This window comes from Notolepis coatsorum, assembly GCF_963971535.1.
Source record: "Notolepis coatsorum genome assembly, chromosome: 1".
Classification (NCBI taxonomy): Eukaryota; Metazoa; Chordata; class Actinopteri; order Aulopiformes; family Paralepididae; genus Notolepis; species Notolepis coatsorum.
Window position 1 is genome coordinate 82,467,409 of NC_140165.1, and position 18,556 is coordinate 82,485,964.

Below are 18,556 nucleotides of genomic sequence, written 5' to 3' on the forward strand. Positions count from 1 at the left end.
CCACTGACAGCTTGGAAAACCTGGGGTCAAGTAACACACACACGCGCACACACACACACACACATAGGTAGTAGGTGTGTAGAGTTACAGAGGTTCCTAATTCCTAACTTTAAATCATGAGTTAAGTGGACACTCAAGATCACCTTACACCGATACTGCACGCGCACACACACACACACACACACACACACACACACTAAAAATAAAGACAAGATTTTAGAAGTATTCTCAATCACTAATCATGTAATTTTGTTTGTTTGACCAAACCCCTGTTAGCATGCCTTAAAGGCCAACTTGCAGGTTGTATTTTTGTTCAATAAACAATGTGACTAGGCCAACGCTAACTTTCATGAAGAGGGGAAAAAAAGTATCGAAATAGACCCAGTTTTAGCATTTTTATCAAACATGTTGTCGACCAAACCACAACCTCCACGCACATGCATATTTTAATCCATGGTTCATAACGTGCGTGTGTCATCTTAATGATGACATCACAGCAGGTGCAGGGCAGCGAGGGGCTCTGAGAGTCACAGCAGGTAGTGGCAGGAAGCAGAGTGATCATAGCCATTCATCTCTAAAGCTAACCACTATTTGTAAAAGCCACAACCACGTTACCATATTTGTAATAATGTAAATCATTGTGTCGTTGTACATATTGTGTATATAACGTTAGTAGCTAAGTTAGCTAGCTTGGTAGCCAGCATTCTCGAAACTCCTAACATCACCCGATTTAAAATGGTTCCCTCCTCTTTGTATACTTTTGTCCTCACAAGTATTCTGCCAGGGAACTTATGGACACGACAATAGTAGTAGTTATAAGGTGTTTGAGCTTGTAACGTTAACGTTAGTTAGCTAATAGCTATCGTGGTAGCCCGTTTCGTGAGCTGTGATGCACTGAGTGCTATCCGAGGGGCTACTATCGTATCAACATGCCGTGACGTGTAGCTTGCTAGCCGGCATGATGCGTGTGCAGTGCTTTGCCCCACAGGTCTGAGAAGAGGACCTGCACATTTTACTCATTCCCAAAACTCTTTTACATGCCCAGATTTAAAATGGTTCACGACAGTAGACATAATGCTAACGTTAGCGGGGTAACGTTAGCCAGAGCCATATAGCCAGTAGTACTATGACCCGGACGGGCATAAGGCATAAGGCATAAGTTGCCTGGAGTGACGTCACGGCCCTGCTAGCGTCTGATAAGCTTTTTCATTTGCTCCGTGCATGTTATTCGTGCGTGGACCTTTTTAACCCTTTGAGTGGCATTTCCGGGATCAAATGGAAAAAAATAAATAATGAAATTAGATACCAATGATGTAAACTACCCATAATTGAAGAGAAGGGTTTAACCTGCAAATTGGCCTTTAATCCTAGTGAAAGTCAATATGGGTTTAATCCTAGTGTCTGGATTGGGGGGGCGGGGGTGTAGGACACACACAAAGAGGGGAATCTTAAAATTACAGAGAGGGGTAACCACTGGAATCACAGAGCGACAAGATAGGGCGAGGGAAAACACAAGAATACTGAAATAAATAAAAAATAAAGGCTATAGAAAACACAAAACACCAGGATAAAAGAAATGGGGGAAAAACGAAATAACCACCTAGCAGAGAAAAATAAATCTCAATTTGGTCAGTATTGTCATTTGGACAAGCAAAGCCATTACTTTAAGTTGCAGGCAAGAAAGACAAGTCTGTCCACTGTCTCTGGTTTTAAAACTGCCCTGTTGCAGGTCAGAAAAAATAAAATAAAATGATTCGTTTTTTCCCCAATATCGATTATTAAAATATATCGCGATAATTATCGTTATCGTTTTATCGCCCAGCCCTACCTTGAGCAAATCAGATTGGCTTCCTACCAAACCACCATACAACAGACCACATTCTCACCCTCAGCACTCTAATCGACAACCAAATAAATAAAAACAAAAGCTAAATATACTCCTGTTTCATTGACTTCCAAAAAGCATTTGACTCAATTTGGCACGAAGGTCTGCTGTACAAGCTGCTAGATAGTGGCATTGGTGGGAAAACCTACAACCTCATAAAGTAAATGTACACCAACAACACATGTGCTGTGAGGATTGAGGAAAAACACAGACTTCTTTCCTCAAAGCCGTGGGGTTAGACAGGGTTGCAGTCTGAGTCCAACCCTCTTCAACATATACATAAATTAACTGGCAAAAACATTGGAACAAACTGCAGCACCTGGCATCCCCCTAGCAAACACAGAAGTAAAATGCCTACTGTTTGCAGATGACCTGGTGCTGCTGTCCCCAACAAAAGAAGGGCTACAGCAGCACCTTGATCATCAGCACAAATTCTCCCAGACATGGGCACTGACAGTAAACCTAACCAAAACTAATGTTATGATATTCCAAAAAAGGCCCAGTCTACAACAACACAAATTCCTCCTAGACAAAATTCCCCTAGAATACACAAAAAACTACACCTATCTCGGCCTTAGCATGAGCATCAGGGTGCTTTCTCACTCACCATTCAGGGTCGAATCAGCGGCGGGTCGAACCAGAAAGGGGTGTGTCTGTCTGAGTGAGAATGCTCTCCCCCGCCCCCCGCTGATTCGTCCCCGGGGGCACTGAACCTGGACCGATGAAATAGGTGGTCTCGGGTGCGGGCCAGTGGGAGCGGGGGGCGTGACACACACAACGTCGTTACTGTAATGTTTTTATGCTTGCTTGAATTTTGGGCAGATAAAACCACACAGCAACAACTGGACAATACCCACAAAAACGATATTTATGGGCAATTTGCGAGTTCAGACCTCAACAACAAGCATGTTTAGCCTCACAGCTCAGTGGATGAAAACATGAAGCCACGTTACAAAGCACAGCACTTCCCTGGCTCGCATTAGGCCTGGCAATTTTGTTTGCCATTGCCATGTCTATACATTGGTTTCTTGTTCGAATGCATTTATTTCTATTAGACCAGCGGTGTCTCTTAATGTTATCTAGCTACTGATAGCTCCCGATATCATCAGTTTGGTGCTGGCTGGCTAACGTGAGCTAACGTTAGCTGCTAGCCACAATGCTATACTGTTATACTGGCATATTCCATTCACGTTAGCATGTAAGCTAACAATCGGCGCCGATGAGCCTAAACTCCGCTTTTGGTGTTCAATTGTGTTGATGTTAGTTTTGTTTCATCAACAAATGAGAGGCAGAACACACAGTGAATGTATCCGTTTTGTTTATTGCACGTTCTTTGCTGAAAAATAAGTGCTACAGTGGCTATACTAGACTAGTAATAGGCTAAGCTAACTAGCGTTAGCCGTTAGCTTAGCGTTAGCCCTGGGAAATGCTCAAAAGCGGACTCTACAACACCATCCATTCGTAAGAAAAGGGGGTGGGTTATATTGACAAGGCTTGACAACAGAGGTTCAAATATAACTTCATATTTATTGGTTATTTGTTTATTTTATATCAGCATCCAGTCTCCAGCGCCATGTTAACACTTCCTGTGTTTACATTTTCGAGCGTGACATCATCGCCTACGGCAAGCGTACACGCTCAGAACGCAAACCGTAAACAGAACCCGGAGCGCACCAAGACTGAAGTGTGTACACAGACTAGAGGGGGGAGAGGGGGGGGGAGTTCGCACTCAGAGACGGAACGGACCAGAACGGATCGGAACGGACCCGAATGGGTGAGTGAGAAAGCCCCCTCAGTGCCACAGGGAACTTCAACCAAGCTGTGAACGACCTGAGAGACAAAGCAAGAAGGGCTTTTTATGCCATCAAAAGGAACATAAGTTAGGCATTCCAATCAAAATCTGGCTCAAAATATTAGACTCTGTCATAGAACCCATTTCCCTATATGGTTGCGAAGTCTAGGGCCCACTTGCAAACCAAAACTTCACCATATGGGACAAACACCCAATTGAGACTCTGCATGCAGAATTTTGCATATCCATTCCCCGCACCCAACGGAAAACACCAAATAATGCATGCAGAGCAGAACTAGGAAGATACCCACTAATCATCAAAATCCAAAAAAGAGAATTTAAATTCTACAATCACCTAAAAGAAAGTGACCCAGACACACTCCACAACAAAGCCCTCACCTACAGAGAGACCCTTGAGAGATGCCCACTCAGCCAGATGGTTCTGGGACTCTGCTCACAAACACAAGCAGAGCCACCAGACAGAAACCACACTGGACTAAACCAAATTATAACAAAAAAAAGAAAGAAAACTATCTGACACATTGGAAAGAATCAACCCAAAACCAGAGCAAATTGAAATGCTATTTGGCCCTAAACAGAGAGTACACAGTGGCAGAATACCTGAGCACTGTGACTGACCCAAAACTGAGAGGATCCTTGACTAGGTACAGACTCAGTGAGCACAGCCTAGCCATCGAGATAGGCCGCCATAGGCAGACCTGGCTCCCAAAAGAAGACAGACTGTGCACCCACTGCACACAAGAAGAGGTGGAAACTGAGCTCCACTTCTTAACAACCTGCCCACTAGGCCTAAACAAATGGTTTGGTTTCTGTTGCCGACCGACCCTGCCGATTTAGGTGTGACCCAAATTATTTAAAAAAAATATATATACTTTTTTGCAATAAAGTTTTGTTAAATCGTAGTCAAAAAGTGCAGTCCATGTCAATAATGAGAATATATAAAAAGCAAGTATTTCACAAACAAAGAAATTCCCTATCCATAGTCACCGAAAAAATTATATATGTTGTGAAGGGCCAGATTAAACTGAATATATATATGTATCGTTTGATATACTTTGTATATTATTTATATATATACACGGAATATCCCTTTACCTGCGTACAGACCAGAGTAATATTCGCTCTCCTATTGGACAGCGGCCCCAGGCGCCAACGACCAAGCCCCCAACGGCAAGTTCAAAGGCAACTCCGGGCATGTCAGTACATGCCCAAAGTCTGCGTAGTAATACGAGACAAGAACTGAGGTTGGGAATAGATATTCACTTAGGTATAAATACGGCGCAGGTGTAAACAGCAGCAATTCGTTCATTACTAGTAATACCTTCACCACGAGTCAACGTGCAGTGAAGTGAGCAACCTTGCATCTAAATAGAGCATTGAGAACCGCGTGCGAATAGAATGTTAAAGTGTCAGAGTTTAACGCAGTAACGTTGAGTTCGACTTAATCTAATGTGAAGTAATAGTCGATCATTTATTGTACATCGTGCGGCCACAGTTCTTCCGTATGTAGCATTACCCATCGGCTCGTCGTGTCTTTAGCTAGTGCACTTATCCAGGCTGTGCGGCCTAAATACGTGCCCACACCCGAGGAGTCCTAGGCGAGAACCGTTGGACATGTACACAGGAGAATTGGCACCGGCGATTGCAGAACCATTTCTGGTTGGATTATATTGCTTTGGGACCGTGACCACCGGAGAAGAGCACCGTTGATTCCACTGTCGTTTGGGATTTAACCTCGTGAGGATTACCATTCGGGCCCGCCTCTTGGAAGGGGCTGGCTGGTTGTCGTCAATGCTGTCGAGCATATTGGATTACAACTATTGCTTTTGTCTGCTGATCAAGGGAGTACAAGCACCGGCTCCTGTACTTGGAGCCTCTTTATTCCTCGTTGACTCAGACTGGGTACCCGAACATTCCTCTACCCCTCCCGGCTTTACACCCCGGAGGGAACCCAGTGTCTCCAGTTGGTACCGGTGTTGCCCTATATAATTGCTATACAACCGGTGGCGTCAGCTTAGACACATCATAGTATTCCTACTATTCTCATTGACTTATGCTCTTGACTGACTTTACGTATATTCTTCGCCATATAAGCGCGACCCTAATTCTCAATCTGTAACCTAACGTTGCCTAATAATAATAAATAACCCTCCAATAGAATTTCTGTGTCAATGCCGTGTTCTTGTGTGGGTGTTCACCATCAATATTTGATGTACTGTTTGGCCAGTAATTAAAGTACATAACTAGTAGTGGTTTAATATATCACAATCTTTAATACAGTCAGGGTTTTGTAACCCCTCAGTTACAATATATATATATATATATAAATTCCCTACCTACCCATGGCCTTAACTGACAACCAACAGGAACCAAACAATTTTTTTAGGCCCTATAGCAAGACATCAGAGACATATACTTCCCACAAATTGCAAACACCCAAAGAGACTTTGAAAACATGGAAAACAACTCAAAACTCCCATACTGGGAGAAATACAACAATGTGCAAACACAGCAGCAAGATTTGTGAGCTGCTGTGACAAGAAAAGGACATCCAATGGAATACAACCACCATAAAGACTGTCAACCATACAAGAAATTCCTTCTGTAATGTACTGATTTCTTTTTGTTTTCTCTGTTTGATTGTTTTGTTTTGTTTGGCTTTGGCAATGTAAACGTATGTTTCCCATGTCAATAAAGCCCATTTGAATTGAATTGAATTGATATAGATAGATAGATAGATAGATAGATAGATAGATAGATAGATAGATAGATAGATAGATAGATAGATAGATAGATAGATAGATAGATAGATAGATAGATAGATAGATATAGATAGAGAGATAGATAGAGAGATAGATAGATAGATGCTGACCTTCTACATGTTGAAACAGCAGGACTCTGACCACACAGACCACATTACAATGATTCACGTTGCTATGGTGACGGTAGCAGCTGCTCTGACCACAGTCACCATGTAACGAGCTCACAGACTGCCCGCACCGCGTAGACCGTATAGACTGCAAGACGCACCTGGGTCTCGCTAACAGGCTACTGTACCTGGGTCTTGTTGCTAGCGGAAACCGTATGACACTCTCTGCTGCAGCTGTGGTTCCCACAGGTCAAAGCTCGGTCACAAGGTCGCTGACAGGAAAACGGACCCCGCTTGTGGCACGGAACAGGGCTCACCTAAGAAACACACACACAGACAGACACACAACCAGATACACAGACAGACACACAGACAGACACAACCAGACACACAGACAGACACAACCAGAGACAACCAGACACACAGACAGACACAACCAGACACACAGACAGACACAACCAGAGACAACCAGACACACAGACAGACACAATTGATTGATTGATTGGAAATTGTATTAACAGATTGCAGAATGGGTACAATACAGTACGGCTCAATACACACAATTGTTAAGGGGATGCAGACCAGAGAAAGACTTTCGTCTTGTTTACATCAGGGTCCCCCATTTTCAATTCCAGACAGATAAAACCAGACTAGGGGTGTAACGGTACACAAAAACCACGGTACGGTACGTACCTCGGTTTTGAAGTCAAGGTTCGGTACGGTTTTTGGTACAGTGGGGGAAAGTTTGGCTTTCCATATTCCACTCAGGGGTGATGTAGTGTGCAGTAACTAATTGTACTTGTCAACGAATATTCTATAGTGAAATTAATTTAAAACACAGACACACAGACAGACACAACCAGACAGACACAACCAGAAAGACACAACCAGACACACAGACAGACCTTTTATCAGAGGCTAACTGGCTGCATGTCCTCTCTTTCTCACTTAGGGCTGGGCGATATGGCTAAAAATGATATCACGATATATCGATAACGATATATCACTCGATATCTATAATTATCGATATTGTTATAAGTATTAAAACAAATTTGACTGGAGACTAGCTCTGCTAGCACACATAGCCTACTGTGTACAGACGGTTTCAAACTCTATTTTAAATTAGAAAGCTAACAAAATAAATGGACAAGATAAAAATAAATCTCAATTTGGTCAGTATTGTCATTTGGACAATACTCTCTCCATCCTTCACTACATTTATCCAACCCTCTTTGTTTGTCTGTCTGTCTGTCTGTCTGTCTGTCTGTCTGTCTGTCTGTCTGTCTGTCTGTCTGTCTGTCTGTCTGTCGCACACGCACACACAATGTAAAAAAGCTCCTGAACCTGTCCTCGTCTGAATGAGAGAGAGAAAAAAGAGTGAGAGAGAGAAAGAGAAAGACAGAGACAGGGTGTGTATATGCAGGGCAGAGAAGGGTTGGTGGATAGAGAGAAAAAGACAGATACGTGTAGTGAGAGAAAGAGAGAGAGACAGGGTGACTGAACTGACTTGACTGAAGGAGTGAATTGATCTTGACCATGTGACACAACCCTGAACACACACACACACACACACACACACACACACACACACACACACACACACACACACACACACACACACACACACACACACACACACACACACACACACACACACACACACACACACACACACACACACACACACACACACACACACACACACACACACACACACACACACACACACACACACACACACACACACACACACACAGGTTGTGTCCGTCTGTGTGTCTGTATGAAAACACACACCAACATCCTTACCTCATGCTGTCCAAAGCAGGCCCTGAAAGAAAATACACAACAGTTAGTTTAGGTTTACACTCAACTCATTGTTTTAGTTTAGTTTTACACTCAACTCATTGTTTTAGTTTAGTTTTACACTCAACTCACTGTTTTAGTTTAGTTTTACACTCAACTCACTGTTTTAGTTTAGTTTTACACTCAACTCACTGTTTTTACACTCAACTCACTGTTTTTGTTTAGTTTTACACTCAACTCACTGTTTTAGTTTAGTTTTACACTCAACTCATTGTTTTAGTTTAGTTTTACACTCAACTCACTGTTTTAGTTTAGTTTTACACTCAACTCACTGTAGTTTTACACTCAACTCACTGTTTTAGTTTAATTTTACACTCAACTCACTGTTTTAGTTTAGTTTTACACTCAACTCACTGTAGTTTTACACTCAACTCACTGTTTTAGTTTAGTTTTACACTCAACTCATTGTTTTAGTTTAGTTTTACACTCAACTAATTGTTTTAGTTTAGTTTTACACTCAACTCACTGTTTTAGTTTAGTTTTACACTCAACTCATTGTTTTAGTTTAGTTTTACACTCAACTCACTGTTTTAGTTTAGTTTTACACTCAACTCACTGTTTTAGTTTAGTTTTACACTCAACTCATTGTTTTAGGTTAGGTTTATATGGCTGAACATATCTAATTGTGATTAATTTGACTTTAACAACCTTATCCTAGCCCTAAAACAACCTTATCCCAACCCTAAAACAACCATATCCCAACCCTAAAACAACCATATCCTAAAACAACCATATCCTAAAACAACCATATCCTAACCCCAGAACAATATTATTCTCATAACTAAAAATGCAAGCAGTTTCTGGTCATCACAATACTTGTAAGGATGACACACACGCACACAAACATATACACACACACATGTTGCTCTGCTTCTTGTACGTCAGAGAGCTGCGGGCAGCTGGCTCACACTGTAACTAGTGTGTGTGTGTGTGTGTGGTGTACTCAGCCAACAGTTGCAAACACATGTGATTGAAGTAATGTGTGTTGGAGGTACAATTGAAGATCTAACGCACGCACACGCACGCACACGCACGCACACGCACACACACACACACACACCCACACGTCACGGAACAGTGAGCTTGAGATATCAAACACTGCATGCTCTGTGTGTGTTTGTATGTGTCTGTATGTATATGTGTGTGTGTATATGTTTGTGTGTGTGTGTGTGTGTGTGTGTGTGCGTGTATGTGTGCAGGGTCTGTGTACCACATGGTCAAACAAAGAACAGTTGTCTTCCTAGTCCTGTGTTTCACATTTTCATCTTTCTCTGATCCGAGTGATTCTGCTCTACTCTATTCTACTATCCTCAGTTCTATTCTACTACCCTCAGTTCTATTCTACTACCCTCAGTTCTATTCTACTAGTTCTATTCTACTACCCTCAGTTCTATTCTACTACCCTCAGTTCTATTCTACTACCATCAGTTCTATTCTACTACCCTCAGTTCTATACTAGTTCAGTTCTATTCTACTACCCTCAGTTCTATTCTACTAGTTCTATTCTACTACCCTCAGTTCTATTCTACTATCCTCAGTTCTATTCTACTACCCTCAGTTCTATTCTACTACCCTCAGTTCTATTCTACGACCCTCAGTTCTATTCTACTACGTTCTATTCTACTACCCTCAGTTCTATTCTACTACCCTCAGTTCTATTCTACTACCCTCAGTTCTATTCTACTACCCTCAGTTCTATTCTACTACCCTCAGTTCTATTCTACTACCCTCAGTTCTATTCTACTACCCTCAGTTATATTCTACTATCCTCAGTTCTATACTACTACCCTCAGTTATATTCTACTATCCTCAGTTCTATTCTACTACTCTCAGTTATATACTACTACCCTCAGTTCTATTCTACTATCCTCAGTTCTATTCTACTATCCTCAGTTCTATTCTACTACCCTCAGTTCTATTGTACTATCCTCAGTTCTATTCTACTACTCTCAGTTCTATACTACTACCCTCAGTTATATTCTACTATCCTCAGTTCTATTCTACTACCCTCAGTTCTATTCTACTACCCTCAGTTCTATTCTACTATCCTCAGTTCTATTCTACTACTCTGTTCTATACTACTACCCTCAGTTCTATTCTACTACCCTCAGTTCTATTCTACTACCTCAGTTCTATTCTACTACCCTCAGTTCTATTCTACTACCCTCAGTTCTATTCTACTATCCTCAGTTCTATTCTACTACCCTCAGTTATATTCTACTATCCTCAGTTATATTCTACTACCCTCAGTTCTATTCTACTATCTTCAGTTCTATTCTACTACCCTCAGTTCTATTCTACTACCCTCAGTTCTATTCTACTACCCTCAGTTATATTCTACTATCCTCAGTTATATTCTACTACCCTCAGTTCTATTCTACTACCCTCAGTTCTATTCTACTACCCTCAGTTCTATTCTACTACCCTCAGTTCTATTCTACTAGTTCTATTCTACTACCCTCAGTTCTATTCTACTACCCTCAGTTCTATTCTACTACCCTCAGTTCTATTCTACTATCCTCAGTTCTATTCTACTACCCTCAGTTCTATACTACTACCCTCAGTTCTATACTACTACCCTCAGTTCTATTCTACTAGTTCTATTCTACTACCCTCAGTTCTATTCTACTACCCTCAGTTCTATTCTACTACCCTCAGTTCTATTCTACTAGTTCTATTCTACTACCCTCAGTTCTATTCTACTACCCTCAGTTCTATTCTACTACCCTCAGTTCTATTCGACTACCCTCAGTTCTATACTACTACCCTCAGTTCTATTCTACTAGTTCTATTCTACTACCCTCAGTTCTATTCTACTACCCTCAGTTCTATTCTACTACCCTCAGTTCTATTCTACTACCCTCAGTTCTATTCTACTACCCTCAGTTCTATTCTACTACTGTTGTGAAGGATCAGATTAAACCGAATATATATATTTATTTATGGATATATATTTAATAGTATTTGTATATCGTTTGATATCCCCTGTATATTCCTTGTACAATATACACTGAATATCCCTTTAGTCTACTAACAGCCCATAATAGTTTCATTCTACCATTGGACGAGAACCTGGCGCCAGCAGCCAAGCCCCTTGGTTCAAGTTCAATCGTGCCGACGAACATGTCGTTACAAGCCCGGTTCCGCGTAGGAATACGTCTGGCGAAATACGAATGGTACTATTTGTTCACAGCGCATATATATATGGCGCAAGTAAAGTAGAACTTTCTTTTTTAGTCCATTAGTCCTTTACCCTCCAACCTAGTAACAGACGTGAAGCCTCACCCACGACGCACGTGTGGTGCAGTATGGCCTACTTGGCCTCAGAATAGGCATTGAGACATCGTGTGGATTAATAGTTGAATTGTCATAGTTTGGCACTATACCGTCGAGTGGGACGTATTTCTATTAAGTTAATAATAGTCTATTATGTATGGTGCATCGTTCGGTTAGAGTTATAAAGTGAGCAGTACCCCCATCGTTCCTGACGTTATCTGGAGTCTTAACCAGGCTGGGCAGACCACGTGTGGTGCTTGCATCCGAGGAGCTCCGGGCCAGGACGAGTGGACCTGTACATTGGATTACTTTACCCGGACGACGGCGAGCCTTCCACGGCTTGGATTATCTACGTGCTTTGGGTGCTTTGATTATGCCATGGATAACAGCCAACACTGCTGAGTGTTGGAACTACCCCCCCCGAGAGGAGTCCAGGTGAGACGGCGCTCTACCCCGAGTGAGGTCGCCTCACGTCTCTTCGTTGTGGACCGGCAGCTACCGTCCACCAGAGGGCCCAGCTGTATTCATCTGTGGACCGAGGTTCTGTGGGCACCGTGTTCAGCACTCTGAATTCTCCCAAGAAATCGTCGGCCAGATGGGATACCGCCAGCGGCTCTCCTAACCCCCCCCCCCCCCTACTGACTTACAACCAGCGGGACCCCCCCTTTAGTGTATCCAGCTATAATCATTTAAGTACCATCGCTATAGTTCCCTAAAGAACCAGGTTGTATACTTGCTCCCTGCGTAACCAGAGATTGGACATTCAATGTTGATTTACCTACGAATACTCATTTGCCTTACAAGTGCATTTCAAATCATAAATGTCATTAAGTGAACGTTGTATATACCCTTTGCTATATAAAATATTCGATTTATACATTTGTGTGGACTTCGTTTCATCAGGTGGGAAAGTGTTCATCATATCTATATCATGTACTGGATGGCCAGAAGTTAAAGTACAAGCAGTAGTGGTTTAATAATACCATACTTATCAATACAGTCAGGGAATTGTACCCCTCAGTTACAACTACCCTCAGTTCTATTCTACTACCCCCAGTTATATTCTACTACCCTCAGTTATATTCTACTACCCTCAGTTCTATTCTACTACCCCCAGTTATATTCTACTACCCTCAGTTATATTCTACTACCCTCAGTTCTATTCTACCATCGTCAGTTCTATTCTACTACCCTCAGTTCTATTCTACTACCCTCAGTTCTATTCTACTACCCTCAGTTCTATTCTACTACCCTCAGTTCTATTCTACTACCCTCAGTTCTATTCTACTATCGTCAGTTCTATTATACTACCCTCAGTTCTATTCTACTACCCTCAGTTCTATTCTACTACCCTCAGTTCTATTCTACTACCCTCAGTTCTATTCTACTACCCTCAGTTCTATTCTACTACCCTCAGTTCTATTCTACTATCCTCAGTTCTATTCTACTACCCTCAGTTCTATTCTACTATCCTCAGTTCTATTCTACTACTCTCAGTTCTATACTACTACCATCAGTTCTATTCTACTACCCTCAGTTCTATTCTACTATCCTCAGTTCTATTCTACTATCCTCAGTTCTATTCTACAATCCTCCATTATATTCTGCTCTGTTTTGTTACACTTCATTCTACTTCCCCAAACTGTTTAGTAGTTTTTATTTGTTTATCATATTTATTTTAGTTGCGTTTGTTTTATCTGTATCTCTTATTTGTATTTATTCTGTTTTTCATGTGTGTGTCAGCGTGATGGCACTATATAACATTTTAAAAAGTTGGAATAATCCCATAAGGAACTGTGTTGGAACAGACGAACACGAAAATAAAAATAAAACCCTTCATCATTCATGTAACATACGTGGGTATGGGTACTGGGCAAGGTGGGCAAGGTGGGCAGAACATACGTGGGTATGGGTACTGGGCAAGGTGGGCAGAACATACGTGGGTGTGGGTACTGGGCAAGGTGGGCAGAACATACGTGGGTATGGGTACTGGGCAAGGTGAGCAGAACATACGTGGGTATGGGTACTGGGCAAGGTGGGCAGGGCAGGGCTTTCTGGACGAAGGCTGGTTCTGCTGGCTGCTCCCAGGGCCCGGCGAGCTGGACCTGACACACACACAAAGAAAATAACTAGGGGTGCACGATATTGATTTTTTGACCCCGATACCGATAACTTTCTGCTCGTCAAGGTCGATACCGATAACCGATAATATATATATATTTATTGTATTATACTTTATTTTTCTTATGTATATTCCTGTAGTTTTGACCTAACCAGATTTATCATGACATGAGCGTTACTACTATGAACAAAACAAACGCCAAGAGAACAGTTTTGACTCTTCAAATAAAGTGACTATATTTATTTTTCCAAATAAAAATTATTTTAGTCAATCACAAAATTCACAATCCGTCAATGTCATTAACAATGTGTTTCCCTGAACAATGAGTGAACTAAAAACCAACAGGTATTGTGCTTCGTCAGCAGATAAAACATTTGACGCTATAGGAGAGGAGACTGGAGGTCTTGGTCCATGAAACAACTATTACTTGGCATTTATAGGACAGCATGCCTCAAAAAGAATTAAATAAACCAAACAAATCATCTCTGTCAAACGTCTTTCATTTTGCAAACGCCTCGTCAAACTGTAAGTTTGTTGGTAAAAGACTACACGCTGCCGGCTCCTTTTGCAGCTGGCTTTGGATTAGCTTAGCCTTTAGCTGCTCGGCGTCATATTTTAATACACCATCGTAGCGGTGGTGATGTTTCAGGTGACTTATTATGTTGGATGCGTTATGCTTGTTGCCCCTTTCCGTCCTCGTGGAACTTCTGCATTCGTTACAAATAGCACGCAAACTGTTTTCCTCTGAAACTTTTAAAATGTCCGACGACGCCATCTTTGTTTACCATCTGCTTCTGAAACTTACGTGGCTACGTCACAGCCAGGCATGCGAAAGGGTGCGCTGGATTTGTGAAAAACTCCCTCTTCCTAAACCACACGCTATCAGTCGTACCACAGTACTGGCAAAACGGGAGGAGCCTACAGTAAAAACAAACGCCCTTCATCCCAATCCACCCATACCGGATTTCTTTTAACAAAAAAATGTATTATATATTATCGGAGCTATCAATAATGTTATCGGGTTTATCGGGATGCCATCATAATTGCTGATATCGGCCCGATAATTATCGTGCATCCCTAAAAATAACTATTTGTTTAGTTAGATAGTTAGTTAGTTAGTTAGTTAGTTAGTTAGTTAGTTAGTGAGTTAGTTAAGTTTAGTTTCTTTACAAGGTATGTACCGGTACATAGAAATAAGTCGTTTTTTTAAAGTAAATGTTCAACTAAATAGAAAGAAAACAATATTAAAATGACCCAAAAGAAGCCTCACCTTATATACCTACCCTTCTTACAATATCCTTAACCCTTTAGTCATTTAAACATTATATACCTACCCTTCTTACAATATCCTTAACCCTTTAGTAATTTAAAACATTATATACCTACCCTTCTTACAATATATCCTTAACCCTTTAGTCATTTAAACATTATATACCTACCCTTCTCACAATATATCCTTAACCCTTTAGTCATTTAAACATTATATACCTACCCTTCTTACAATATCCTTAATCCTTTAGTCATTTAAACATTATATACCTACCCTTCTTACATTATCCTTAATCCTTTAGTCATTTAAACATTATATACCTACCCTTCTTACAATATCCTTAATCCTTTAGTCATTTAAAACATTATATACCTGCCCTTCTTACAATATCCTTAACCATTTAGTCATTTAAACATTATATACCTGCCCTTCTTACAATATATCCTTAACCCTTTAGTCATTTAAACATTATATACCTGCCCTTCTTACAATATCCTTAACCCTTTAGTCATTTAAACATTATATACCTGCCCTTCTTACAATATATCCTTAACCCTTTAGTCATTTAAACATTATATACCTACCCTTCTTACAATATATCCTTAATCCTTTAGTCATTTAAACATTATATACCTACCCTTCTTACAATATATCCTTAATCCTTTAGTCATTTAAACATTATATACCTACCCTTCTTACAATATATCCTTAACCCTTTAGTCATTTAAACATTATATACCTACCCTTCTTACAATATCATCAACCCTTTAGTCATTTAAACATTATATACCTACCCTTCTTACAATGTCCTTAACCCTTTAGTCATTTAAACATTATATACCTACCCTTCTTACAATATATCCTTAACCCTTTAGTCATTTAAACATTATATACCTACCCTTCTTACAATATATCCATAACCCTTTAGTCATTTAAACATTATATACCTACCCTTCTTACAATATATCCTTAACTCTTTAGTCATTTAAAACATGTTTTTTTATTTAAAGCGTATTGCACATTTTAAAATTTACTTTCACAACTGTTCCACAAGTTGACTACTTTGACTGATATACATCTAGGGATGTAGAGTGGGAGGCTAAAACAAACATGCATCCTAAAACAGCCTCCTCTAGACAGAGGGACAGGACGGATAAGACTGAGGAAGTGACTTCATGAAATAGGGTCATAGGGTGAATGTGTAAACATTTGAAACAACAAAATTTGAACACATGAGATAGTAATGAGTGAATGAGAGGTCTGTTTGCTGCCAGTACCAAAAAACAGCCGAGGCTAAATTAACCCTTTCACTACCACACTACAGAAGGTTAACGTGTTCTCTACCACTACCATAGTGTGGTAGTGAAAGGGTTAACCCTTTGTCGTGTGGCAGTGAAAGGGTTAACATTCTGTATTGTCGCAGTGAAAGGGTTAACCATTTGGTGGCCACTGAACTTAGAAGCAGGCCAGGCCAGTGTTTCTAGTTGCAGCAGCGCAATAGGTAGATAACCTAGGTGGGGAACAACCAGGAGATCACTGCAACTCACACAAGTTGGAGAACTATCTTTCTCTCTCTCTCTCTCTCTCTCTCTCTCTCTCTCTCTCTCTCACACACACACACACACAAAGGGAGCCGCATGTGATTGGTGGAGGCGGGACCTTTACAAAAAAACAAAAAATCCATCAAAATCAGTGTTGTTGCTAAACATTGACACATGCTAGTCTGTAATAATCCCCCCCAGAAAAATCTACTTTGCATTTGATATATTGCAAATATATGCCATCACACACACTGGCATTTAAAGGGTTAGAATTATAAAATGAATATGTGGTGTTATGATCAGGGCTGAAGTTGAATAAAAGATTGTATTATTTTCAATCTGACATTACAAAAAAACTGAAAATCCATCAAAATCAGTGTTGTTGCTAATCATACAATAATTTGTGATGCCATCACAAACACTGGCATTTAAAGGGTACAAATAAAAAAATTCCTGCACCAGAATGCAGGAAATTAAGTCTTTGTAACAAAAGAAATCCTGGTGGCGGACCCCCAGACCCCCCGCTTAAAAAGTGGCCTGACTGGGGCTATATTTCGCACTATATTTCCTGGCCTGAATGATTTTCCCAGTTCGGCCCTGGTTAAAAGCCTCCAATGCTTATTAGTGTGTGTGCGTTTGAACGTTTGCATGTTTCAACCATACATTTCCATTTATAAATCTTTTTATTTTTTTTCATAATTATAAATGTTTTTTTTTTTTATTTAGCTGACGCTTTTATCCAAAGCGACTTACAAGTTCTGTACGACAAGTCATCAGGAAGGGCACAACTCTATCAGCTGAGTAACAATGTTCATCAAAGTGTTGAGTGCTACAGTGTAGGTTAGTATATTAGGACAAGTGCATGACAGTAAGGTTAGTTAGGGTTAGATTTTTCTTTTAATATATATATATTTTTTCTCAGATAATGGTTGAAGAAGTGAGTCTTTAGTCGACGGCGAAAGATTGGACGGGTTTTGGCTGTCCTAACTGGGGTGGGTAGTTCATTCCACCATTGTGGGGCAAGGACTGAGAAAAGGGACAGGTGTATTACCTGGTTGGTTCTAACTAGGGACAGGTGTATTACCTGGTTGGTTCTAACTAGGGACAGGTGTATTACCTGGTTGGTTCTAACTAGGGACAGGTGTATTACCTGGTTGGTTCTAACTAGGGACAGGTGTATTACCCGATTGGTTCTAACTAGGGACATGTGTATTACCTGGTTGGTTCTAACTAGGGACAGGTGTATTACCCGGTTGGTTCTAACTAGGGACATGTGTATTACCTGGTTGGTTCTAACTAGGGGCATGTGTATTACCTGGTTGGTTCTAACTAGGGACAGGTGTATTACCTGGTTGGTTCTAACTAGGGGCATGTGTATTACCTGGTTGGTTCTAACTAGGGACAGGTGTATTACCCGATTGGTTCTAACTAGGGACATGTGTATTACCTGGTTGGTTCTAACTAGGGACAGGTGTATTACCTGGTTGGTTCTAACTAGGGACATGTGTATTAGCTGGTTGGTTCTAACTAGGGGCATGTGTATTACCTGGTTGGTTCTAACTAGGGACAGGTGTATTACCTGGTTGGTTCTAACTAGGGGCATGTGTATTACCTGGTTGGTTCTAACTAGGGACAGGTGTATTACCTGGTTGGTTCTAACTAGGGGCATGTGTATTACCTGGTTGGTTCTAACTAGGGACAGGTGTATTACCTGGTTGGTTCTAACTAGGGACAGGTGTATTACCTGGTTGGTTCTAACTAGGGGCATGTGTATTACCTGGTTGGTTCTAACTAGGGACATGTGTATTACCTGGTTGGTTCTAACTAGGGGCATGTGTATTACCTGGTTGGTTCTAACTAGGGACAGGTGTATTACCTGGTTGGTTCTAACTAGGGACAGGTGTATTACCTGGTTGG

The 18,556-nt window shown here is 40.9% G+C and overlaps 1 protein-coding gene across 1 annotated transcript in view; it reads right to left on the reverse strand.

The window, feature by feature from the left end:
* The window catches only part of nfxl1 (nuclear transcription factor, X-box binding-like 1), a 111,544-nt gene that overhangs the window by 17,722 nt on the left and 75,266 nt on the right, over positions 1–18,556 (reverse strand). Inside the window, 3 exon segments of the mRNA XM_084334054.1 lie at positions 6,756–6,884; positions 8,374–8,395; positions 13,720–13,811. Coding sequence (XP_084190180.1) covers positions 6,756–6,884; positions 8,374–8,395; positions 13,720–13,811 — 243 coding nt within the window.